This window comes from Hippichthys cyanospilos, chromosome 4, assembly GCF_059441005.1.
Source record: "Hippichthys cyanospilos isolate Australia breed blue-spotted pipefish chromosome 4, RoL_Hcya_1.0, whole genome shotgun sequence".
Lineage (NCBI taxonomy): Eukaryota > Metazoa > Chordata > Actinopteri > Syngnathiformes > Syngnathidae > Hippichthys > Hippichthys cyanospilos.
Window position 1 is genome coordinate 26,712,277 of NC_142372.1, and position 24,856 is coordinate 26,737,132.

At 42.4% G+C, this 24,856-nt stretch overlaps 1 protein-coding gene across 1 annotated transcript; it reads left to right on the forward strand.

The window, feature by feature from the left end:
* Positions 1–17,960: 17,960 nt before the first annotated feature.
* gpn1 (GPN-loop GTPase 1) lies at positions 17,961–24,777 on the forward strand. The gene is made up of 13 exons (XM_088412579.1): positions 17,961–18,190; positions 18,628–18,721; positions 18,784–18,890; positions 20,055–20,092; positions 20,815–20,893; positions 20,982–21,076; positions 21,147–21,192; positions 21,669–21,815; positions 22,445–22,527; positions 23,387–23,426; positions 23,494–23,578; positions 23,755–23,859; positions 24,156–24,777. Exons 1-13 carry the CDS (start codon positions 18,056–18,058, stop codon positions 24,260–24,262), a joined length of 1,161 nt encoding a protein of 386 aa, XP_088268705.1. The 5' UTR covers positions 17,961–18,055; the 3' UTR covers positions 24,263–24,777.
* Positions 24,778–24,856: the final 79 nt, after the last annotated feature.

Sequence of the window (24,856 nt, forward strand, 5' to 3'; positions counted from 1 at the left end):
TTTCTGTACATCTGAGCACATGGCTCGCGCTGACTTTTTTGTAGGTCTCTAGGTCCTACATATGTCTAAAAATTTTCGTAGCTCTAGGTCAAACGGGCCGGGACCAGGTGCACTTTTTCAACCTTAGGTGGCGCTGCAGAGCCATTTTTTTTGCATTGTTTTGGGAAACACAAAATTATCCAATTTTTCACCGGGCCCGACAAATGTGCAAATTTTGGTGAGTTTTCGTGCATGTTTAGGCCCTCAAAAATGGAAAAGCGCTGCACAGTAAATAATAATAATAATAACTAGAGCTGCAAGCAGCTATAAAGGGCCCTCGCAGACCTGTGCACGTTGGGGTATGAACAGGTTGGGGTATGAACAAGGACTATGAACGATGAAAAATTAGTTGTAGATGACTTCAGTGCAGGACTCTTATCAAATATGTAAAATTTAGACAAGGTGGGACAATGTGAGTGGAGTTACTGCAGCTTTTATTTTTCCAATTTTGTGACTTTCAATGCCATATAGGCCAAACCCACTGTCGAATCATTGTACTAATTTGTGGAGGGCATAAGGCATGGCCACTGGCTTTTCAGAAAACATTTAAGGGATATCACTTCAAGGGGCTCAGCAGAGTACATAAAAACATTAAGGATTTGCTATATTTTTTGCTGCCGCTAGGTGGCGCTCTTACTATGATAAAAAATAGGCTTGTAGGTGTGTTTCACATTGGACTCCCATCCCATATATGAAGTTTTGCAAACATCAGATCATCTAGGTCCAATTACAGCAACTTTTACCGTTTTGGGGAGACATCAGACTTTGAGTTTGCATAGAGGCCACGCCCTTTAATGAAAAGTCATAAAAGTTGAGAACCTTAATGTTCCAATGTGTCATAGCTTTTCTGACCATTTTTGAGTTCATTTAGTCAAACAGGCATTTCACAGTACATAAAAGTATAAAAAATGAGATTTTTGTCCGCCACTGGGTGGCGCTGTAAATAATTTGAAAGTTTATCACATAGCTGTATTATTGCATGACTTTTAAAGTCCCAGGAAAGTTTCAGATGGTTTGAAGCTGTCATAGCTGAGTTATTAAGATTTTTGTCACTCTTGGCGAAGGAAGTATTAAACATCATTTGAAGCTCCGCCCCCATCTTTTATGTCAAAAGATCTTCACGATATTTGGACTATGTGTGCCCCTCAGTTGGATAATGATTCATGCCAAAGTTGAAGGTAATGGGGTGAATCGTTCAAGAGAAAAAGGCACTAGTTTGAGACCAGCTAATGTCTAAGAATGGGACAAAACTGCACATTAAAAAAATTCATAACAATTTTTCTGTACATCCTTGCACATCACTTCTATTGACTTTTTTGTAGGCCTTACAGTCCTTCATTAGCCTACAAAGTTTCATAGCTGTAGGTCAAACCAAACAGCATTGACTGTAATCATTCGACTAATGACATTTTTTGCAGCCACTAGGTGGCGCTAGCTTTAAACTGGAATTTATTTTTGTCGATATGTTCAGGAGAATATTTTCATCCAATATGTGAAATTGTGAGAAGATCAGATCATCTGGGTCAAATTAGAGCAACTTTTACTGGACAGATAAAGCTTCGGAATGAAAATGGTCGTAGAGGCCACGCCCATTATCGAAACTTCGTAAAATTTGGTGGAGGTCAGCAGGGCTGTCTAGAGGCTTTTCAGACCTAATTTCAGCGATATTACATCAAAGGGCTCAGCTAAACACATAAAAACGTTTAAAAAATGCTCTATTTTTGGCTGCCACTAGGTGGCGCTCGCACTATAACAAAAAATACGTTGATAGGTGTATTCCGCATTGAAAACCCATCAAATATATGAAGTTTAGAAAAGATAAGACCATCTGGGACCAAACACAGCAACTTTGTTCGTTTTGGCGAGACATCAGACTGACATTTTTGTTTCCCACTAGATGGCCTTATAAGCAATTGAAGATTTTTTTAAACACTTGTGTTAAGGGCTTAAGTCTTCATGTGTATGTGAAGTTTCAGATTTTTCTAAGCTTGTAAAGCTGAGTTATAAAGGTTTGTTTCACATGTGGCAAAGTAATCATCAAAGGCATAATATGAAGCCCCGCCCCCAACATATTTGTTGGCAGATCATCCCGAAAATGTGAACAATTGTGCCTCACAGTCAGATCAAACATCACAGCAAATTTGAAGTCGATCGGGTCAAGCGTTTGGGAGAAAAAAGGAGCAGTTCGGGACCTGCAAATGAGCAAAAACGGGCTAAAGGTGCACCTTCAAAAATTCATAACTCTCTTTCTGTACATCTGAGCACATGGCTCGCGCTGACTTTTTTGTAGAGGTCGAGGTCCTACATAAGGCTACAAATTTTTGGAGCTCTAGGTCAAACGGGCCGGGAGTGAGAGGCTATTTTCCACTCATAAGGCCATTTTGGGGCCAATTACAGCCACTTTTTTCATTTTGGCGAGTCATCTGACTTTGAGGTGGCGTGCAGACTACGCCCATTATCGAAATGTCGTAAAATTTTGAAACCTTAATATTCCATGTCTTAATGATATTCTGACCAATTTTCATTTGTTTTACTCAAACAGACTGAGCACAATACATGAAAGTGTAAAAAATAACATTTTAATCAACCACTAGGCGGCGCTAGTAGGTATTTAAAAAAACTTTTTTCAAACGTGTTAAAGACATAAGTTTCCATGTATCTATGAAGTTTTAGATTTTTTTAAGCTAGTACAACAAAGTTATTAAGGTTTATGTCACTCTTGGCGAAGGAAAAATTGAACACATAATTTGAAGCCACGCCCCTATCATATATGTCAGCGGATCTGCACCAAATTTTGCCCACTTGTGCCCCTATGTGTGAATATGGACCACAGCAAATTTGAAGGTGATTGAGTAAAGCGTTTAGGAGAAACAAGGAGCAGTTTGGGACCTGCAAACGTGCAAAAATGGGCCAAAAATGCACATTCAAAAATTCATAACTCTTTTTCTGTACATCTGAGCACATGGCTCGCGCTGACTTTTTTGTAGGTCTCTAGGTCCTACATATGCCTAAAAATTTTCGTAGCTCTAGGTCAAACGGGCCGGGACCAGGTGCACTTTTTCAACCTTAGGTGGCGCTGCAGAGCCATTTTTTTTGCATTGTTTTGGGAAACACGAAAATATCCAATTTTTCACCGGGCCCGACAAATGTGCAAATTTTGGTGACTTTTCGTGCATGTTTAGGCCCTCAAAAATGGAAAAGCGCTGCACAGTAAATAATAATAATAATAATAATAATAATAATAATCTGGAGAAAAACAAGAGGGCTCTCGCAGCGGTAGCTGCTCGGGCCCTAATAATAATAATAACTAGAGCTGCAAGCAGCTATAAAGGGCCCTCGCAGACCTGTGCACGTTGAGGTATGAACAGGTCGGGGTATGAACAAGGACTATGAATGATGAAATAGTAGTTGTATATCACTTCATTGCAGGACTCTTTCCAAATATGTAAAATTTAGACAAGGTGGGACAATGTGGGTGGAGTTAGTGCAGCTTTTATTGTTCCAATTTTGTGACTTTCAATGCCATATAGGCCACAGCCACTGTCGAAACATCGTACTGATTTGTGGAGGGCATAAGGCATGGCCACTGGCTTTTCGGAAAACATTTAAGGGATATCACTTCAAGGGGCTCAGCAGAGTACATAAAAACATTAAGGATTTGCTATATTTTTTGCTGCCATTAGGTGGCGCTCGTACTATGATAAAAATAGGCTTGTAGGTGTGTTTCACATTGGACTCCCATCCCATATATGAAGTTTTGCAAACATCAGATCATCTAGGTCCAATTACAGCAACTTTTACCGTTTTGGGGAGACATCAGACTTTGAGTTTGCATAGAGGCCACGCCCTTTAATGAAAAGTCATAAAAGTTGAGAACCTTAATGTTCCAATGTGTCATAGCTTTTCTGACCATTTTTGAGTTCATTTAGTCAAACAGGCATTTCAGAGTACATAAAAGTATAAAAAATGAGATTGTTGTCCGCCACTGGGTGGCGCTGTAAATGATTTGAAAGTTTATCACATAGCTGTATTATTGCATGACTTTTAAAGGCCCAGGAAAGTTTCAGATGGTTTGAAGCTGTCATAGCTGAGTTAATAATATTTTTGTCACTCTTGGCGAAGGAAATATTAAACATAATTTGAAGCTCCGCCCCCATCTTTTATGTCAAGAGATCTTCACGATATTTGGACTATGTGTGCCCCTCAGTTGGATAATGATTCATGCCAAAGTTGAAGGTAATGGGGTGAATCGTTTAAGAGAAAAAGGCACTAGTTTGAGACCAGCTAATGTCTAAGAATGGGACAAAACTGCACATTAAAAAAATTCATAACAATTTTTCTGTACATCCTAGCACATCACTTCTATTGACTTTTTTGTAGGCCTTGCAGTCCTTCATTTGCCTACAAATTTTCATAGCTGTAGGTCAAACCAAACAGGATTGACTGTAATCTTTCGACTAATGACATTTTTTGCAGCCACTAGGTGGCGCTAGCTTTAAACTGGAATATATTTTTGTCGATATGTTCAGGAGAATATGTTCATCCAATGTGTGAAATTGTGAGAAGATCAGATCATCTGGGTCAAATTACAGCAACTTTTACTGGACAGATAAAGCTTCGGAATGAAAATGGTCGTAGAGACCACGCCCATTATCGAAACTTCGTAAAATTTGGTGGAGGTCAGCAGGGCTGTCTAGAGGCTTTTCAGACTTAATTTCAGCGATATTACATCAAAGGGCTCAGCTAAACACATAAAAACGTTTAAAAAATGCTATATTTTTGGCTGCCACTAGGTGGCGCTCGCACTATAACAAAAAATACGTTGATAGGTGTATTCCGCATTGGAAACCCATCAAATATATGAAGTTTAGAAAAGATAAGACCATCTGGGACCAAACACAGCAACTTTGTTCGTTTTGGCGAGACATCAGACTGACATTTTTGTTTGCCACTAGATGGCCTTATAAGCAATTGAAGATTTTTTTAAACACTTGTGTTAAGGGCTTAAGTCTTCATGTGTATGTGAAGTTTCAGATTTTTCTAAGCTTGTAAAGCTGAGTTATAAAGGTTTGTTTCACATGTGGCAAAGTAATCATCAAAGGCATAATATGAAGCCCCGCCCCCAACATATTTGATGGCGGATCATCCCGAAAATTTGAACAATTGTGCCTCACAGTCAGATCAAACATCACAGCAAATTTGAAGTCGATCGGGTCAAGCGTTTGGGAGAAAAAAGGAGCAGTTCGGGACCTGCAAATGAGCAGAAACGGGCCAAAAGTGCACATTCAAAAATTCATAACTCTCTTTCTGTACATCTGAGCATATGGCTCACGCTGACTTTTTTGTAGGGCGCGAGGTCCTACATAAGGCTACAAATTTTTGTAGCTCTAGGTCAAATGGGCCGGGAGTAAGAGGCTATTTTCCACTCATAAGGCCATTTTGGGGCCAATTACAGCCACTTTTTTCGTTTTGGCGAGTCATCTGACTTTGAAGTGGCGTGCAGACCACGCCCTTTATCGAAAAGTCATAAAATTTTAAAATCTTAATATTCCATGTCTTAATGATATTCTGACCAATTTTCACTTGTTTTACTCAAACAGACTGAGCACAATACATGAGAGTGTAAAAAATGACATTTTAATCAACCACTAGGCGGCGCTAGTAGGTATTTAAAAAAACTTTTTTTAAAGGTGTTAAAGACATAAGTGTTCATGTGTCTATGAAGTTTTAGATTTTTTTAAGCTAGTACATCAAAGTTATTAAGGTTTTTGTCCCTCTTGGCGAAGGAAAAATTGAACACATTATTTGAAGCCACGCCCCTATCATATATGTCAGCGGATCTGCACCAAATTTCGCCCACTTGTGCCCCTATGTGTGAATATGGACCACAGCAAATTTGAAGGTGATTGAGTAAAGCGTTTAGGAGAAACAAGGAGCAGTTTGGGACCTGCAAACGTGCAAAAATGGGCCAAAAATGCACATTCAAAAATTCATAACTCTTTTTCTGTACATCTGAGCACATGGCTCGCGCTGACTTTTTTGTAGGTCTCTAGGTCCTACATATGCCTAAAAATTTTCGTAGCTCTAGGTCAAACGGGCCGGGACCAGGTGCACTTTTTCGACCTTAGGTGGCGCTGCAGAGCCATTTTTTTTGCGTTGTTTTGGGAAACACAAAAATATCCAATTTTTCACCGGGCCCGACAAATGTGCAAATTTTGGTGACTTTTCGTGCATGTTTAGGCCCTCAAAAATGGAAAAGCGCTGCACAGTAAATAATAATAATAATAATAATAATAATAATAATAATAATCTGGAGAAAAACAAGAGGGCTCTCGCAGCGGTAGCTGCTCGGGCCCTAATAATAATCTGGAGAAAAACAAGAGGGCTCTCGCAGCGGTAGCTGCTCGGGCCCTAACTAGAGCTGCAAGCAGCTATAAAGGGCCCTCGCAAACCTGTGCACGTTGGGGTATGAACAGGTAGGGGTATGAACAAGGACTATGAACGATGAAAAAGTAGTTGTAGATGACTTCAGTGCAGGACTCTTACCAAATATGTAAAAATTAGACAAGGTGGGACAATTTGGGTTGAGTTACTGCAGCTTTTATTGTTACAGTTTTGTGACTTTCAATGCCGTATGGGCCACACCCACTGTGGAAACATCATACTGATTTGTGGAGGGCATAAGGCATGGCCACTGGCTTTTCAGAAAACATTTAAGGGATATCACTTCAAGGGGCTCAGCAGAGTACATAAAAACGTTAAGGATTTGCTATAGTTTTTGCTGCCACTAGGTGGCGCTCGTACTAGGATAAAAAATAGGCCTGTAGGTGTGTTTCACATTGGACTCCCATCCCATATATGAAGTTTTGCAAACATCAGATCATCTAGGTCCAATTACAGCAACTTTTACCGTTTTGGGGAGACATCAGACTTTGAGTTTGCATAGAGGCCACGCCCTTTAATGAAAAGTCATAAAAGTTGAGAACCTTAATGTTCCAATGTGTCATAGCTTTTCTGACCATTTTTGAGTTCATTTAGTCAAACAGGCATTTCACAGTACATAAAAGTATAAAAAATTAGATTTTTGTCCGCCACTGGGTGGCGCTGTAAATGATTTGAAAGTTTATCACATAGCTGTGTTATTGCATTACTTTTAAAGGCCCAGGAAAGTTTCAGATGGTTTGAAGCTGTCATAGCTCAGTTATTAAGATTTTTGTCACTCTTGGCAAAGAAAGTATTAAACATAATTTGAAGCTCCGCCCCCATCTTTTATGTCTAGAGATCTTCACGATATTTAGACTATGTGTGCCCCTCAGTTGGATAATGGCTCATGCCAAAGTTTAAGGTAATGGGGTGAATCGTTTAAAAGAAAAAGGCACTAGTTTGAGACCAGCTAATGTCTAAGAATGGGACAAAACTGCACATTAAAAAAATTCATAACAATTTTTCTGTACATCCTAGCACATCACTTCTATTGACTTTTTTGTAGGTCTTGCAGTCCTTCATTTGCCTACAAAGTTTCATAGCTGTAGGGCAAACTAAACAGGATTGACTGTAATCTTTCGACTAATGACTTTTTTTGCAGCCACTAGGTGGCGCTAGCTTTAAACTTGAATATATTTTGTCGATATGTTCAGGAGAATATTTTCATCCAATGTGTGAAATTGTGAGAAGATCAGATCATCTGGGTCAAATTACAGCAACTTTTACTGGACAGATAAAGCTTCGGAATGAAAATGGTCGTAGAGGCCACGCCCATTATCGAAACTTTGTAAAATTTGGTGGAGGTCAGCAGGGTTGTCTAGAGGCTTGTCAGACTTAATTTCAGCGATATTACTTCAAAGGGCTGAGCTAAACACTTAAAAACGTTTAAAAATTGCTATATTTTTGGCTGCCACTAGGTGGCGCTCGCACTATAACAAAAAATACGTTGATAGGTGTATTTCGCATTGGAAACCCATCAAATATATGAAGTTTAGAAAAGATAAGACCATCTGGGACCAAACACAGCAACTTTGTTCGTTTTGGCGAGACATCAGACTGACATTTTTGTTTGCCACTAGATGGCCTTATAAGCAATTGAAGATTTTTTTAAACACTTGTGTTAAGGGCTTGAGTCTCCATGTGTCTGTGAAGTTTCAGATTTTTCTAAGCTTGTAAAGCTGAGTTATAAAGGTTTGTTTCACATGTGGCAAAGTAATCATCAAAGGCATAATATGAAGCCCCGCCCCCAACATATTTGATGGCGGATCATCACAAAAATTTGAACAATTGTGCCTCACAGTCAGATAAAACATCACAGCAAATTTGAAGTCGATCGGGTCAAGCGTTTGGGAGAAAAAAGGAGCAGTTCGGGACCTGCAAATGAGCAAAAACGGGCCAAAGGTGCACATTCAAAAATTCATAACTCTCTTTCTGTACATCTGAGCACATGGCTCGCGCTGACTTTTTTGTAGGGCTCGAGGTCCTACATAAGGATACAAATTTTTGGAGCTCTAGGTCAAACGGGCCGGGAGTGAGAGGCTATTTTCCACTCATAAGGCCATTTTGGGGCCAATTACAGCCACTTTTTTCGTTTTGGCGAGTCATCTGACTTTGAGGTGGCGTGCAGACTATGCCCATTATCGAAAAGTCGTAAAATTTTAAAACCTTTATATTCCATGTTTTAGTGATATTCTGACCAATTTTCATTTGTTTTACTCAAACAGACTGAGCACAATACATGAAAGTGTAAAAAATGACATTTTAATCAACCACTAGGCGGCGCTAGTAGGTATTTAAAAAAACTTTTTTTAAAGGTGTTAAAGACATAAGTTTCCATGTGTCTATGAAGTTTTAGATTTTTTTAAGCGAGTACATCAAAGTTATTAAGGTTTTTGTCCCTCTTGGCGAAGGAAAAATTGAACACATAATTTGAAGCCACGCCCCTATCATATATGTCAGCGGATCTGCACGAAATTTTGCCCAGTTGTGCCCCTATGTGTGAATATGGACCACAGCAAATTTAATGGCGATTGAGTAAAGCGTTTAGGAGAAACAAGGAGCAGTTTGGGACCTGCAAACGTGCAAAAATGGGCCAAAAATGCACATTCAAAAATTCATAACTCTTTTTCTGTACATCTGAGCACATGGCTCATGCTGACTTTTTTGTAGGTCTCTAGGTCCTACATATGCCTAAAAATTTTCGTAGCTCTAGGTCAAACGGGCCGGGACCAAGTGCACTTTTTCGACCTTAGGTGGCGCTGCAGAGCCATTTTTTTTGCATTTTTTTGGGAAACACAAAAATATCCAATTTTTCACCGGGCCCGACAAATGTGCAAATTTTGGTGACTTTTCGTGCATGTTTAGGCCCTCAAAAATGGAAAAGCGCTGCACAGTAAATAATAATAATAATAATAATAATAATAACTAGAGCTGCAAGCAGCTATAAAGGGCCCTCGCAGACCTGTGCACGTTGGGGTATGAACAGGTCGGGGTATGAACAAGGACTATGAATGATGAAAAATTAGTTGTAGATCCCTTCAGTGCAGGACTATTCACAAATATGTAAAATTTAGACAAGGTGGGACAATGTGGGTGGAGTTACTGCAGCTTTTATTGTTCCAATTTTGTGACTTTCAATGCCATATACGCCACAGCCACTGTCGAAACATCGTACTGATTTGTGGAGGGCATAAGGCATGGCCACTGGCTTTTCAGAAAACATTTAAGGGATATCACTTCAAGGGGCTCAGCAGAGTACATAAAAACGTTAAGGATTTGCTTTTTTTTTTTGCTGCCATTAGGTGGCGCTCGTACTATGATAAAAAATAGGCTCCTAGGTGTGTTTCACATTGGACTCCCGTCCCATATATGAAGTTTTGCAAACATCAGATCATCTAGGTCCAATTACAGCAACTTTTACCGTTTTGGGGAGACATCAGACTTTGAGTTTGCATAGAGGCCACGCCCTTTAATGAAAAGTCATAAAAGTTGAGAACCTTAATGTTCCAATGTGTCATAGCTTTTCTGACCATTTTTAGTTCATTTAGTCAAACAGGCATTTCACAGTACATAAAAGTATAAAAAATGAGATTTTTGTCCGCCACTGGGTGGCGCTGTAAATGATTTGAAAGTTTATCACATAGCTGTATTATTGCATTACTTTTAAAGGCCCAGAAGAGTTTCAGATGGTTTGAAGCTGTCATAGCTGAGTTATTAAGAATTTTGTCACTCTTGGCGAAGGAAGTATTAAACATAATTTGAAGCTCCGCCCGCATCTTTTATGTCAAGAGATCTTCACGATATTTGGACTATGTGTGCCCCTCAGTTGGATAATGATTCATGCCAAAGTTGAAGGTAATAGGGTGAATCCTTTAAGAGAAAAAGACACTAGTTTGAGACCAGCTAACGTCTAAGAATGGGACAAAACTGCACATTAAAAAAATTCATAACAATTTTTCTGTACATCCTAGCACATCTTTTCTATTGACTTTTTTGTAGGTCTTACAGTCCTTCATTTGCCTACAAAGTTTCATAGCTGTAGGTCAAACCAAACAGGATTGTTTGTAATCTTTCGACTAATGACATTTTTTGCAGCCACTAGGTGGCGCTAGCTTTAAACTGGAATGTATTTTTGTCGATATGTTCAGGAGAATATTTTCATGCAATGTGTGAAATTGTGAGAAGATCAGATCATCTGGGTCAAATTACAGCAAATTTTACTGGACAGATAAAGCTTTGGAATGAAAATGGTCGTAGAGGCCACGCCCATTATCGAAACTTCGTAAAATTTGGTGGAGGCCAGCAAGGCTGTCTAGAGGCTTTTCAGACTTAATTTCAGCGATATTACTTCAAAGGGCTCAGCTAAACACATAAAAACGTTTAAAAAATGCTATATTTTTGGCTGCCACTAGGTGGCACTCGCACTATAACAAAAACTACATTGATAGGTGTATTCCGCATTGGAAACTCATTAAATATATGAAGTTTAGAAAAGATAAGACTATCTGGGACCAAACACAGCAACTTTGTTCGTTTTGGCGAGACATCAGACTGACATTTTTATTTGCCACTAGATGGCTTTATAAGCAATTGAAGATTTTTTTAAACACTTGTGTTAAGGGCTTAAGTTTCCATGTGTCTGTGAAGTTTCAGATTTTTCCAAGCTTGTAAAGCTGAGTTATAAAGGTTTGTTTCACATGTGGCAAAGTAATCATTAAAGGCATAATATAAAGCCCCGCCCCCAACATATTTGTTGGCGGATCGTCAAAAAAATTTGAACAATTGTGCCTCACAGTCAGATAAAACATCACAGCAAATTTGAAGGCGATCGAGTCAAGCGTTTGGGAGAAAAAAGGAGCAGTTCGGGACCTGCAAATGAGCAAAAACGGGCCAATAGTGAACATTCAAAAATTCATAACTCTCTTTCTGTACATCTGAGCATATGGCTCGCGCTGACTTTTTTGTAGGGCTCGAGGTCCTACATAAGGCTACAAATTTTTGGAGCTCTAGGTCAAACGGGCCGGGAGTGAGAGGCTATTTTCCACTCATAAGGCCATTTTGGGGCTAATTACAGCCACTTTTTTCGTTTTGGCGAGTCATCTGACTTTGAGGTGGCGTGCAGACTACGCCCATTATCGAAAAGTCGTAAAATTTTAAAACCTTAATATTCCATGTCTTAATGATATTCTGACCAATTTTCATTTGTTTTACTCAAACAGACTGAGCACAATACATGAAAGTGTAAAAAATGAGATTTTAATCAACCACTAGGCGGCGCTAGTAGGTATTTAAAAAAACTTTTTTCAAAGGTGTTAAAGACATAAGTTTCCATGTATCTATGAAGTTTTAGATTTTTTTAAGCTAGTACAACAAAGTTATTAAGGTTTATGTCACTCTTGGCGAAGGAAAAATTGAACACATAATTTGAAGCCACGCCCCTATCATATATGTCAGCGGATCTGCACCAAATTTTGCCCACTTGTGCCCCTATGTGTGAATATGGACCACAGCAAATTTGAAGGTGATTGAGTAAAGTGTTTAGGAGAAACAAGGAGCAGTTTGGGACCTGCAAACGTGCAAAAATGGGCCAAAAATGCACATTCAAAAATTCATAACTATTTTTCTGTACATCTGAGCACATGGCTCGCGCTGACTTTTTTGTAGGTCTCTAGGTCCTACATATGCCTAAAAATTTTCGTAGCTCTAGGTCAAACTGGCCGGGACCAGGTGCACTTTTTCGACCTTAGGTGGCGCTGCAGAGCCATTTTTTTTGCATTTTTTTGGGAAACACAAAAATATCCAATTTTTCACCGGGCCCGACAAATGTGCAAATTTTGGTGACTTTTCGTGCATGTTTAGGCCCTCAAAAATGGAAAAGCGCTGCACAGTAAATAATAATAATAATAATAATAATAATAATAATAATCTGGAGAAAAACAAGAGGGCTCTCGCAGCGGTAGCTGCTCGGGCCCTAATAATAATAATCTGGAGAAAAACAAGAGGGCTCTCGCAGCGGTAGCTGCTCGGGCCCTAATAATAATCTGGAGAAAAACAAGAGGGCTCTCGCAGCGGTAGCTGCTCGGGCCCTAATAATAATCCGGAGAAAAACAAGAGGGCTCTCGCAGCGGTAGCTGCTCGGGCCCTAATAATAATAATCTGGAGAAAAACAAGAGGGCTCTCGCAGCGGTAGCTGCTCGGGCCCTAATAATAATAATAATAAGAAGAATAATAATCTGGAGAAAAACAAGAGGGCTCTCGCAGCGGTAGCTGCTCGGGCCCTAACTAGAGCTGCAAGCAGCTATAAAGGGCCCTCGCAGACCTGTGCACGTTGGGGTATGAACAGGTCGGGGTATGAACAAGGAATATGAATGATGAAAAATTTGTTGTAGATCACTTCAGTGCAGGACTATTACCAAATATGTAAAATTTTGACAAAGTGGGACAATGTGTGTGGAGTTACTGCAGCTTTTATTGTTCCAATTTTGTGACTTTCAATGCCATATAGGCCACACCCACTGTCGAAACATTGTACTGATTTGTGGTGGGCATAAGGCATGGCCACTGGCTTTTCAGAAAATTTTTAGGGGTTTCACTTCAAGGGGCTCAGCAGAGTACATAAAAACATTAAGGATTTGCTATATTTTTTGCTGCCACTAGGTGGTGCTCGTACTATGATAAAAAATAGGCTTGTAGGTGTGTTTCACATTGGACTCCCATCCCATATATGAAGTTTTGCAAACATCAGATCATCTAGGTCCAATTACAGCAACTTTTACCGTTTTGGGGAGACACCAGACTTTGAGTTTGCATAGAGGCCACGCCCTTTATTGAAAAGTCATAAAAGTTGAGAACCTTAATGTTCCAATGTGTCATAGCTTTTCTGACCATTTTTGAGTTCATTTAGTCAAACAGGCATTTCACAGTACATAAAAGTATAAAAAATGAGATTTTTGTCCGCCACTGGGTGGCGCTGTAAATGATTTGAAAGTTTATCACATAGCTGTATTATTGCATTACTTTTAAAGGCCCAGGAAAGTTTCAGATGGTTTGAAGCTGTCATAGCTGAGTTATTAAGATTTTTGTCACTCTTGGCAAAGGAAGTATTAAACATAATTTGAAGCTCCGCCCCCATCTTTTATGTCTAGAGATCTTCACGATATTTGGACTATGTGTGCCCCTCAGTTGGATAATGATTCATGCCAAAGTTGAAGGTAATGTGGTGAATCGTTTAAGAGAAAAAGGCACTAGTTTGAGACCAGCTAATGTCTAAGAATGGGACAAAACTGCACATAAAAAAAATTCATAACAATTTTTCTGTACATCCTAGCACATCACTTCTATTGACTTTTTTGTAGGTCTTGCAGTCCTTCATTTGCCTACAAAGTTTCATAGCTGTAGGTCAAACCAAACAGGATTGACTGTAATCTTTCGACTAATGACATTTTTTGCAGCCACTAGGTGGCGCTAGCTTTAAACTGGAATAAATTTTTGTCGATATGTTCAGGAGAATATTTTTATCCAATGTGTGAAATTGTGAGAAGATCAGATCATCTGGGTCAAATTACAACAACTTTTACTGGACAGATAAAGCTTCGGAATGAAAATGGTCATAGAGGCCACGCCCATTATCGAAACTGCGTAAAATTTGGTGGAGGTCAGCAAGGCTGTCTAGAGGCTTGTCAGACTTAATTTCAGCGATATTACTTCAAAGGGCTCAGCTAAACACATAAAAACGTTTAAAAAAGGCTATATTTTTGGCTGCCACTAGGTGGCGCTCACACTATAGCAAAAAATACGTTGATAGGTGTATTCCGCATTGGAAATCCATCAATTATGTAATGTTTAGAAAAGATAAGACCATCTGGGTTCAAATACAGCAACTTTGTTCGTTTTCGCGAGAAATCAGACTGACATTTTTGTTTGCCACTAGATGGCCTTATAAGCAATTGAATATTTTTTTAAACACTTGTGTTAAGGGCTTGAGTCTCCATGTGTCTGTGAAGTTGCAGATTTTTCTAAGCTTGTAAAGCTGAGTTATAAAGGTTTGTTTCACATGTGGCAAAGTAATCATCAAAGGCATACTATAAAGCCCCGCCCCCAACATATTTGATGGCGGATCATCACAAAAATTTGAACAATTGTGCCTCACAGTCAGATAAAACATCACAGCAAATTTGAAGTCGATCGGGTCAAGCGTTTGGGAGAAAAAAGGAGCAGTTCGGGACCTGCAAATGAGCAAAAACGGGCCAAAAGTGCACATTCAAAAATTCATAACTCTCTTTTTGTACATCTGAGCACATGGCTCGCGCTGACTTTTTTGTAGGGCTCGAGGTCCTACATAAGGCTACAAATTTTTGGAGCTCTAGGTCAAACGGGCCGGGAGTGAAAGGCTATTTTCCACTCATAAGGCCATTTTGGGGCCAATTACAGCCACTTTTTTCGTTTTGGCGAGTCATCTGACTTTGAGGTGGCGTGCAGACTACGCCCATTATCGAAAAGTCGTAAAATTTCAAAAACCTTAATATTCCATGTCTTAATGATATTCTGACCAATTTTCATTTGTTTTACTCAAACAGACTGAGCACCATACATGAAAGTGTAAAAAATGACATTTTAATCAACCACTAGGCGGCGCTAGTAGGTATTTAAAAAAACTTTTTTTAAAGGTGTTAAAGACATAAGTTTCCATGTGTCTATGAAGTTTTAGATTTTTTTAAGCTAGTACATCAAAGTTATTAAGGTTTTTGTCCCTCTTGGCAAAGGAAAAATTGAACACATAATTTGAAGCCACGCCCCTATCATATATGTCAGCGGATCTGCAGGAAATTTTGCCCACTTGTGCCCCTATGTGTGAATATGGACCACAGTAAATTTGAAGGCGATTGAGTAAAGCCTTTAGGAGAAACAAGGAGCAGTTTGGGACCTGCAAACGTGCAAAAATGGGCCAAAAATGCACATTCAAAAAATCATAACTCTTTTTCTGTACATCTGAGCACATGGCTCACGCTGACTTTTTTGTAGGTCTCTAGGTCCTACATATGCCTAAAAATTTTCGTAGCTCTAGGTGAAACGGGCCGGGACCAGGTGCACTTTTTCGACCTTAGGTGGCGCTGCAGAGTCATTTTTTTTGCATTGATTTAGGAAACACAAAAATATCCAATTTTTCACCGGGCCCGACAAATGTGCAAATTTTGGTGACTTTTCGTGCATGTTTAGGCCCTCAAAAATGGAAAAGCGCTGCACAGTAAATAATAATAATAATAATAATATAATAATAATAATAATAATAAGAATAATAATCTGGAGAAAAACAAGAGGGCTCTCGCAGCGGTAGCTGCTCGGGCCCTAATAATCTGGAGAAAAACAAGAGGGCTCTCGCAGCGGTAGCTGCTCGGGCCCTAATAAGAATAATAATCTGGAGAAAAACAAGAGGGCTCTCGCAGCGGTAGCTGCTCGGGCCCTAATAATCTGGAGAAAAACAAGAGGGCTCTCGCAGCGGTAGCTGCTCGGGCCCTAATAAGAATAATAATCTGGAGAAAAACAAGAGGGCTCTCGCAGCGGTAGCTGCTCGGGCCCTAATAATAATAATAATCCGGAGAAAAACAAGAGGGCTCTCGCAGCGGTAGCTGCTCGGGCCCTAATAATAATAATAATCTGGAGAAAAACAAGAGGGCTCTCGCAGCGGTAGCTGCTCGGGCCCTAATAATAATAATAATAATAATCTGGAGAAAAACAAGAGGGCTCTCGCAGCGGTAGCTGCTCGGGCCCTAATAATAATCTGGAGAAAAACAAGAGGGCTCTCGCAGCGGTAGCTGCTCGGGCCCTAATAATAATCCGGAGAAAAACAAGAGGGCTCTCGCAGCGGTAGCTTCTCGGGCCCTAATAATAATAATCTGGAGAAAAACAAGAGGGCTCTCGCAGCGGTAGCTGCTCGGGCCCTAATAATAATAATAATCTGGAGAAAAACAAGAGGGCTCTCGCAGCGGTAGCTGCTCGGGCCCTAATAATAAGAATAATAATCTGGAGAAAAACAAGAGGGCTCTCGCAGCGGTAGCTGCTCGGGCCCTAATAATCTGGAGAAAAACAAGAGGGCTCTCGCAGCGGTAGCTGCTCGGGCCCTAATAATCCGGAGAAAAACAAGAGGGCTCTCGCAGCGGTAGCTGCTCGGGCCCTAATAATCCGGAGAAAAACAAGAGGGCTCTCGCAGCGGTAGCTGCTCGGGCCCTAATAATCCGGAGAAAAACAAGAGGGCTCTCGCAGCGGTAGCTGCTCGGGCCCTAATAATCCGGAGAAAAACAAGAGGGCTCTCGCAGCGGTAGCTGCTCGGGCCCTAATAATAATAATAATAATCCGGAGAAAAACAAGAGGGCTCTCGCAGCGGTAGCTGCTCGGGCCATAATAATCTGGAGAAAAACAAGAGGGCTCTCGCAGCGGTAGCTGCTCGGGCCCTAATAATAATAATCCGGAGAAAAACAAGAGGGCTCTCGCAGCGGTAGCTGCTCGGGCCCTAATAATCCGGAGAAAAACAAGAGGGCTCTCGCAGCGGTAGCTGCTCGGGCCCTAATAATAATAATCCAGAGAAAAACAAGAGGGCTCTCGCAGCGGTCGCTGCTCGGGCCCTAATAATAATCCGGAGAAAAACAAGAGGGCTCTCGCAGCGGTAGCTGCTCGGGCCCTAATAATAATAATCTGGGGAGAAACAATAGGGACCTCGCAATGGTCACTCTTCGGGCCCTAATAATAATAATAAAGAAAATGGCCGAGCACAATAACATACGTATGTGTGAAGGTTCCACCTTCACACAATAATAAAGAAAATGGCTGAGCACAATAACATATGTGTGAAGGTTCCACCTTCACACAATAAAGAAAATGGCCGAGCACAATAACATATGTGTGAAGGTTCCACCTTCACACAATAATAATAAAGAAAATGGCCAGCACAATAACATATGTGTGAAGGTTCCACCTTCACACAATAATCCGGAGAAAAACAAGAGGGCTCTCGCAGCGATAGCTGCTCGGGCCCTAACTAGAGCTGCACGCAGCTATAACGGGCCCTCGCAGATGTGAGCACGTTGAAGGATGAACAGTTCGAGGTATGAACAAATTTGGGTATGAATGTATTCGTGCTGGAATCGCAAACTTGGTAATATATTTTCTGCCACGAGGAGCACTACTCTCGCAGCGGTAGCTGCTCGGGCCCTAATAATAATAATAATAATAATAATAATAATAATAATAATAATAATAATAATAATAATAATAATCCGGAGAAAAACAAGAGGGCTCTCGCAGCGGTAGCTGCTCGGGCCCTAAAAAGTCAAGGAATAACATGTGTGTGAAGATTTCACCTTCACACAATAATAATAAAGTCAAGAAATAACATATGTGTGAAGGTTTCACCGTCACACAAATATGGCAATGCAAGATGGCCGCCACATCTCGTTTACGGTCAAGCGAAGAAGACAATGAAGACTGACGAGCGAAGAAGAGCACAAAGGCCAAAAAGAAGTTGAAAACGCGCTAGGACATGGCGGTGCCCGGCGAACCTTTCGACGTTTTGTCGGACGTAGAGGAGAATCCCGGTAAGACGGACGGCGTAGGGAAAGCTGTGTGTTTGCTCGTTCTCGGCATGGCCGGCTCTGGAAAGACAACCTTCGTTCAGGTAAGCCAACCCCAGGAATTTACCAAATGCTAACATAGCGCAGTGATGCTAGGTATCACCACGTTGCTCTTTCGCCAAAGTCAGTCCGTCCCGCCGAATCTTCCTCGGTGGAAGCCGAACAACAAGAGTGTTATTTGGAGGGCGTCGTTTAAAAATACACACACAAATGTTCCGTTTTCTTTGTGCGGTACTTGCTAGTTGTAATGGAGTTTACCACGTGACGTAATGTTAGTGCAGTAATGCTTGTGCGTGTGTAACTAGAGCTCTTCTTTTGTGAGATACTGAGTTGTATTTAATGACAACACTACGAAATTAAACTCATTAATTATAAACTACTGTTGTGGTTAACTCAAAGAAAAAAAAACTAGTGTATGGAGGAATCAACAAATGGCTTGTGAAACGATTGCCGGTTGCCTCCTTGTCAAATTCTCCCGCAGAGGCTGACGGCTCATCTTCACGCCCTACACAGTCCCCCGTACGTCATAAACCTGGATCCAGCCGTACACGATGTGCCCTTCCCCTCCAACATAGGTAAGGAGGTGCCTGCACGCTGGTCAGGAACAGTGCTGACCTTCTAACTTTTGACCCAACAGACATCCGGGACACGGTCAACTACAAAGAGGTGATGAAGCAATACGGCCTGGGACCCAACGGCGCCATTGTCACCTCGCTCAACCTCTTTGCCACACGCTTCGACCAGGTCCGGTGCTTGCTTACTTTGCTTCTTTTCCTTTCCAATTGCATGTCCTTTGCAATTCTTTATAATGATGACTGTCAGTTTCAGACAACATAGAGCATTTAATAAATGACGCATGGAAGACGAGAGGCTTTAGATAGTTTTTGCTCAAGAGGAGACTGGACAGAGATCCTACTGCTCTGACCACACATACTGTTGAGCCCTCTAGTGTAGTAGTGTGTGTTTGGGTGTGTGTGCGTGTGTGTGTGTGTGTGTGTGTGTGTGTGTGTGTGTGTGCGCGTGTGTCTGTGTGTGTGCGTGCGTGCGTGCGCAGTGGAGGTTTGCTTTGAATGATTACATTCTTTGCATTTTGACTTGTTATGACAGACTACCAACACCAGGTGTCACATTAGGTGCAATGACACAATTTTGTAGAGCGTAGAGGAAGAATGAGAGCCAGAGAGAGCCAGAGAGAGAGAGAGAGCCAGAGAGAGAGAGAGAGAGAGAGAGAGAGAATGCAATTATCGCTCTTCTACTGGTCATATGAAAACCCATTTGCAGCAATGTAAAAGAAAAAGAAGTTGACGAGTGCCGGGGGTTTAAGAAAGAATGGGTGCATAGGGCCCATTGTCGGGCCCATATGTCTTATTTGCCAAGAAACAGTGGCAGTTTTAAAAGAATATAATAGCAGCCGTAACTTGTCCACCAAGGCGTCTAATTATGTCCGCAAGTATTCAACACAAGAATGTACAGCTACCACTTACAAAAGCCTGCAAGCCTTTCTTCAAAGGGAATTTCTTAAAAAGTGCAAGGAGAGACGTAGAAGAACAAATTTGAAAAAAAAAAACAAACTCATGCCGGTCAGGGGTTAGGGTTAGGGCCATATTGACAAGCATTAACTCGTCAGCTAATCAATAAAGCGGCATAATTTTCATTGTATTCTATGGCTCTGGACAAAAGTAGTGAGTTGATATAAAAGACACTGTCCATTTTGAGACAATGGAGGACATTTTGGATATCATTTAGGTATCGTTATCACCTTCATGTCCAACATGTTGTACGCCTGTAGGTAGGTGGGGCCACGCCCTCGGCCCTCCCCTTGCAGCATTGTCTACAGATGAAAGTTGGCATCTTTGAAAGTAAACCAACTTTTGGCTGCCAAAAAATGGTGTGTGATTTTTCTTGTAGGTGATGCATTTCATTGAGAAGAAGCAGCACAATCACAGGTCAGTAAGTTTTCTTTGTAAACATGAATCAAAGTTCATTGGGAATGTTTGGTTAAGGAAATGAATCAGTCAGCGTCTGCAAGAGGCGTTCTCCTTTAACTTGTCTCTCAAAGTCACCCATGAGCTTCCCCAAAAAATAGCAGCGAGAAGTGTGGGCATCAATGGCATGTTGTGCGACAAAGGAAGGCTGCACGTCCTCAGACAGCATCTTGCCGCGCAATATGTGACTACGCTAAAGGCCAATTTGTGGCTTCGGACACGCTTTGGGACAGATTGACCCAAATATAGCAAATAACTTGCAATTGATGCATGCCGGAAATGTGTATTGAAAGTCTGTGCAATTGTGGGCAGCATATTTTGAAAATTTGCAATCTGAAAGTGAAGATGGAGGACCTATTTGCGCTGCTGTCTCCTCTGCAGCTTGTTCCATGAATGTGTGTGTGCGTGCGCACACACACATTCACACACACACTGGGACTGTCCCAACTGAATATTTTTAGAAGGAATCTGATTTTGGTTTAAAGTGTACTACACAAGCGGTTGAGCGATTCCAATCACGTGAATTGTTTATTTGGCCTTATCTAGCAATAGCAAGCCTCGCCACCCGCACGCCAAGTGGCAAACGACTTCGTTGGCATAAACGCGTTGATCGCAAAGCCAGGCGGACAACGAGCGAATCGCGAAGGGTCGGCAAAGAGCCTAATGCTGCCTTTGTCCCGTAGGCACGTCCTGATCGACACGCCGGGTCAGATTGAAGTCTTCACGTGGTCGGCATCAGGCAGCATCATCACTGAGGCACTGGTGCGCCCCCCCCACCTAACCCTCATCCCTAATCCCCGCACGAGCGGGCTGCCTCCTACCCTGGTTTGACGCGCACGTGTCCCCACAGGCCTCGTCCTTCCCCTGCACCGTGATCTACGTAATGGACACGTCTCGCAGTGTCAGTCCCGTCACCTTCATGTCCAACATGTTGTACGCCTGCAGGTAAGTGGGGCCACGCCCTCAGCCCTCCCTGGCAGGCCCAGGCCATCTCAAGGCCTCTTGTTCTTTGCAGCATTCTCTACAAGACCAAGCTGCCCTTCATCGTGGTCATGAATAAAGTGAGAGTGTTCTTTGAATCACTTTCCTCTTTGTGTGATGTGGGCGAGTGAGGACTGCTGCGTAGCGTGTTGAAAGCCTGAGCTCTCCTTGACCCAGTTTTATTTGGGTGTCCCCTTTTTTTTTGGCCTCCTCAGACAAAACTTAAGCTTTATCCGGTTGCAGTGACAATGGTAGTCATGCGTAGTCGGAATTGAGCGCTGTGCAGAGCGCTCACGGCCTTTGCGGTTTTGGGTGTGGCCGGGTTCCAACTTGCATGATGCCAGTAAAAGCAGTAGTGACTCCATAGCAAAAGTAGAATTCAACACGTAAATCCACGTTTCACAGGAAGGCTTGGGAAACCTTAAAGCTTAAAAAGTTGCAGATTGCAAATATGAATCTAGCAGTGTGCAGAGATGGAGCACTCAGAGCAAGTGCTGCGGCTTTGTCTTTTGTTGACAACAATGTTGTCGACCACTCGTGCCCTTGCCTCTTACAGACAGACATCATCCAGGAAAGCTTCGCCGTGGAGTGGATGAAGGACTTTGAGGCTTTCCAGGAAGCCTTGAACCAGGAAAGATCCTACATCAGCAACCTGACACGCTCCATGAGCCTGGTCTTGGACGAATTCTACTCCAACCTGAGGGTGGGTAAACCCAACCCTGCTCAGCTGTTTCATTTGCGAGCCCTAGATCAGAAAAGATCCAAGAACGCGCTAATCGTCCACCCTCAACAAGTGCAAGACAATTGACCGTTGCTTTCCAACTGCAAAGTGACGCCACTCCGGTCTTAAAATCAACCCACTTCTCTCCACCACAAAAGTTGCCTTGATACAAAATGATATTTAACAAGATTTATTAACAGCAAACAGTTAATAAAAAAGTTATAATAAAATCCTTTAATCATATTTATACATTGAGGCACACTGCATTGAAACAAGTTGTCCTGTGGATGCTGGTTTTGCACTGTCAAGCAAAACTCGCAAGTTTCAGCAACACATTCCCTGAAAAGGAAACATTTTGTTTTTTTGTGCTAAACGTAAAAGCAAGTTTGTGCTAAACGTTGCATTTGGTTAGTGAGGCCGTGATGACGTCACACCATAGTTGCCGAATGACAGCGCTACAAACAGGTTCGCCGGGTGGCAAGTTATTCAGAAGGGCTTTGTGCTGTCTCGGGGGCACTTGGCCAAAAACGTGATTTGATGGGGTGACCTGTGTGCACCCTGCACCAAAGGGTGTTATGGAAGAGGGCCTGACCTTTGCCATCCTTGCTCAGGTAGTGGGTGTGTCGTCGGTGACAGGACACGGCTTGGACCAGCTGCTGGAGAAGGTGCAGGAGGCCGCCGATGAATACAACAGGTGAGGATGTTCTCCTTGACGGCCAGATGCTGGCTCTTTTAGGACTCATCGCTCAAGCATTGGCTCTTCAAGGCAGTCATTTGGTGTTGACACAGTGGCAGCAAAGTGCTCAGACTCTATATTAGCAGTTGTGCCCTGACGCGATATTTGCTTCATTGTCTGGGCCATTTTGCAGATTTTTTTATCTTGATTTATTTATTTTTTTTCACTCTCCAATGTTGGGTGGAACAAATTGGAGGTCGTTCCACGTGAATTGTGGGCCAGCGTGCTTACTTTTTGCCTCAGATGAGTGGCTACATGTCCGGCAAAGCCATATAGGAGAGCTCCTACCCGTCGGCATTCTAGCGCACCTCACTAGACCACTCCTGATAGGGATGCCTGTTTACTTGTTTTTTTGTTTTTTTTGTCCCCTGCCCCATGTATACCTCATGTTGTCCATCGCAATTATTTCAACCTCAAAAAATGTACGTGTGACGTTTGGTTGGTTCAAAGAAGTCTGTAGTCCTGCTATAGATTATTTGCAAGCACAATTATTGCGCCCCGACAAATCCATGCACCCAAAGCCAAAAAATTTCGTTTGCTCATATAATTGTCATTTCCACTGTTCCGAATTTGCTTCCCTTCCCATGTGCAATTGTTGACAAGTGGACTAAAAGGAGGTGGCTGGTTGTGCTAGGACAAACGGGAGTACAAGAGGCTCCCAGCTGGTATTTGTCCGTCGCCCGCCTGCGTCTGAGCCTCCCCCATCCACTCCTTGCATTGCGACCCAACGTCATCTTGTGGTCAAGTGGTTGAAGTGTGGCATGGTTTTGTTGTCCGAGAAAAAGAAACATACTTCTGCTTCTTTTTTGTCGCCTAGGGATTACCGGCCGGAATACGAGCGACTGCGCGAGCAGCTGGTGAGCATTTGTCTTTGCCCACCTCCTCCGAGGCGGCCTTGCTCACCACTTGCTCCGCTTCCGGCAGATGGAGGTGAAAAGTCAAAAGCGGCGCAACCAGCTGGAGCAACTCGGCAAGGATCTGGGCGCCATCCATATGACTTCTGTCGCAGGTAAGAAAAAACTGTGTTACCATAACATTTTGAACTGGGCCAACTTTTGTCCAAAAGTCAGGTGCGCATTTGTTTGACAACACAAGAGGGTTCCACTTCGCTTTGAACTGTTGTCCATCTTTCCCCAAACGAGCTCCCACTAACCTTTTGCTATCGTTGGCTTTCTTTCTCTTCAGAAAAAGCTGACGTGGGTGGGCCCAGCGACCTCATCATGACTCGTGGCGTCGGCGACTGGGAAGACGAGGAGGTGGACAGCGACGTGGATGACGTGGACCACGGGAGTAAGATGAGCCAATGACAACCTTGATCTTGATTTGACCATGCTCCTGAATTAAAAGGCCAACGGGCCCGGGTGCGGTTCTAAGGACCCTGCGGAAGGCGTCGGCCTGCTTGCCCTCATCGCGAGCGTATTTGATCACTTTAGAGTCTGGATGGGGAAGAGCAGGGCAATTAGGATGTGGTTATTGATGATGCTCATTTCCATTTTGAAGATTGTCAAAGTCCAGAAAAAAACTGTAAAGAAGCTAGAGTAAAGTCAGGGGAGCCCCGGATCATGCCTGTTTGTGTCTGTGTACAGAAGCTGAGGAGGGCCAAGAGGAGCACGCCTTTGGAAACTTCCTGAGGGAGAGGCGCCAGGTGTCGCAGGTGCGAAGGCGCAGGAGTGGCGAGCCACCGGCTCCTTGACCTCCTGCCACTGGCTCCTTGACCTCTGGGGCACACTTAGGAACCTCCAACTCTATCTTCTCTTGGCGCAGCAAAAACAGAAGCCATCACCCCACCAAACCCCTGTTTACGTTTGTCACCTTTGTCACCAAGCTAGCTCACCTAGGTGTTGTTTTGATTTAATATTTTGTCCCACATTCCCAAAGCGCATTCCCAAGCACATTGAGGTGACAGAAGCCCACCTTCACGTTCTCCGTCGGTGGCCTTGACCCTCGTCGACCTTCAACTAATGTTTGGCGGCCCGGCGTGTTATTCGCATGGACCCTTGGGCGACTGTGCCGCTGGCTCTCAAGTTGGAGCTGGCCTGGCAAAACGGGGCCCGATAGTCTATTGCGCAATAAGCTCTGCTGCGTTCGGCCCATCCCTTGATTATATGATGGATGGACCTTTGGAGGAATTTTCATGCACTGCGCAAAATGCTATTACAGGGGGAAAAAAAAATCATGTGCATATAAAAAGTGTTTTGTCAGAAACCATTATTGTGCATAATTTTTTGTTCTGTGGTGTGTTTTCTGTTACTGCTAAACAGCAAATGAGCTTTGGATGCCATTGTGG

What these genes read in the sequence shown, in the direction of transcription:
- gpn1 (XM_088412579.1), top strand. Translation starts at nt 18,056, where the DNA reads ATGGCGGTGCCCGGCGAACCTTTCGACGTTTTGTCGGACGTAGAGGAG. An exon ending in TTGCCACACGCTTCGACCAG is followed by an intron (nt 18,891 to 20,054) that starts GTCCGGTGCTTG and finishes TTTTTCTTGTAG; the next exon opens with GTGATGCATTTCATTGAGAA. An exon ending in GGATGACGTGGACCACGGGA is followed by an intron (nt 23,860 to 24,155) that starts GTAAGATGAGCC and finishes GTCTGTGTACAG; the next exon opens with AAGCTGAGGAGGGCCAAGAG.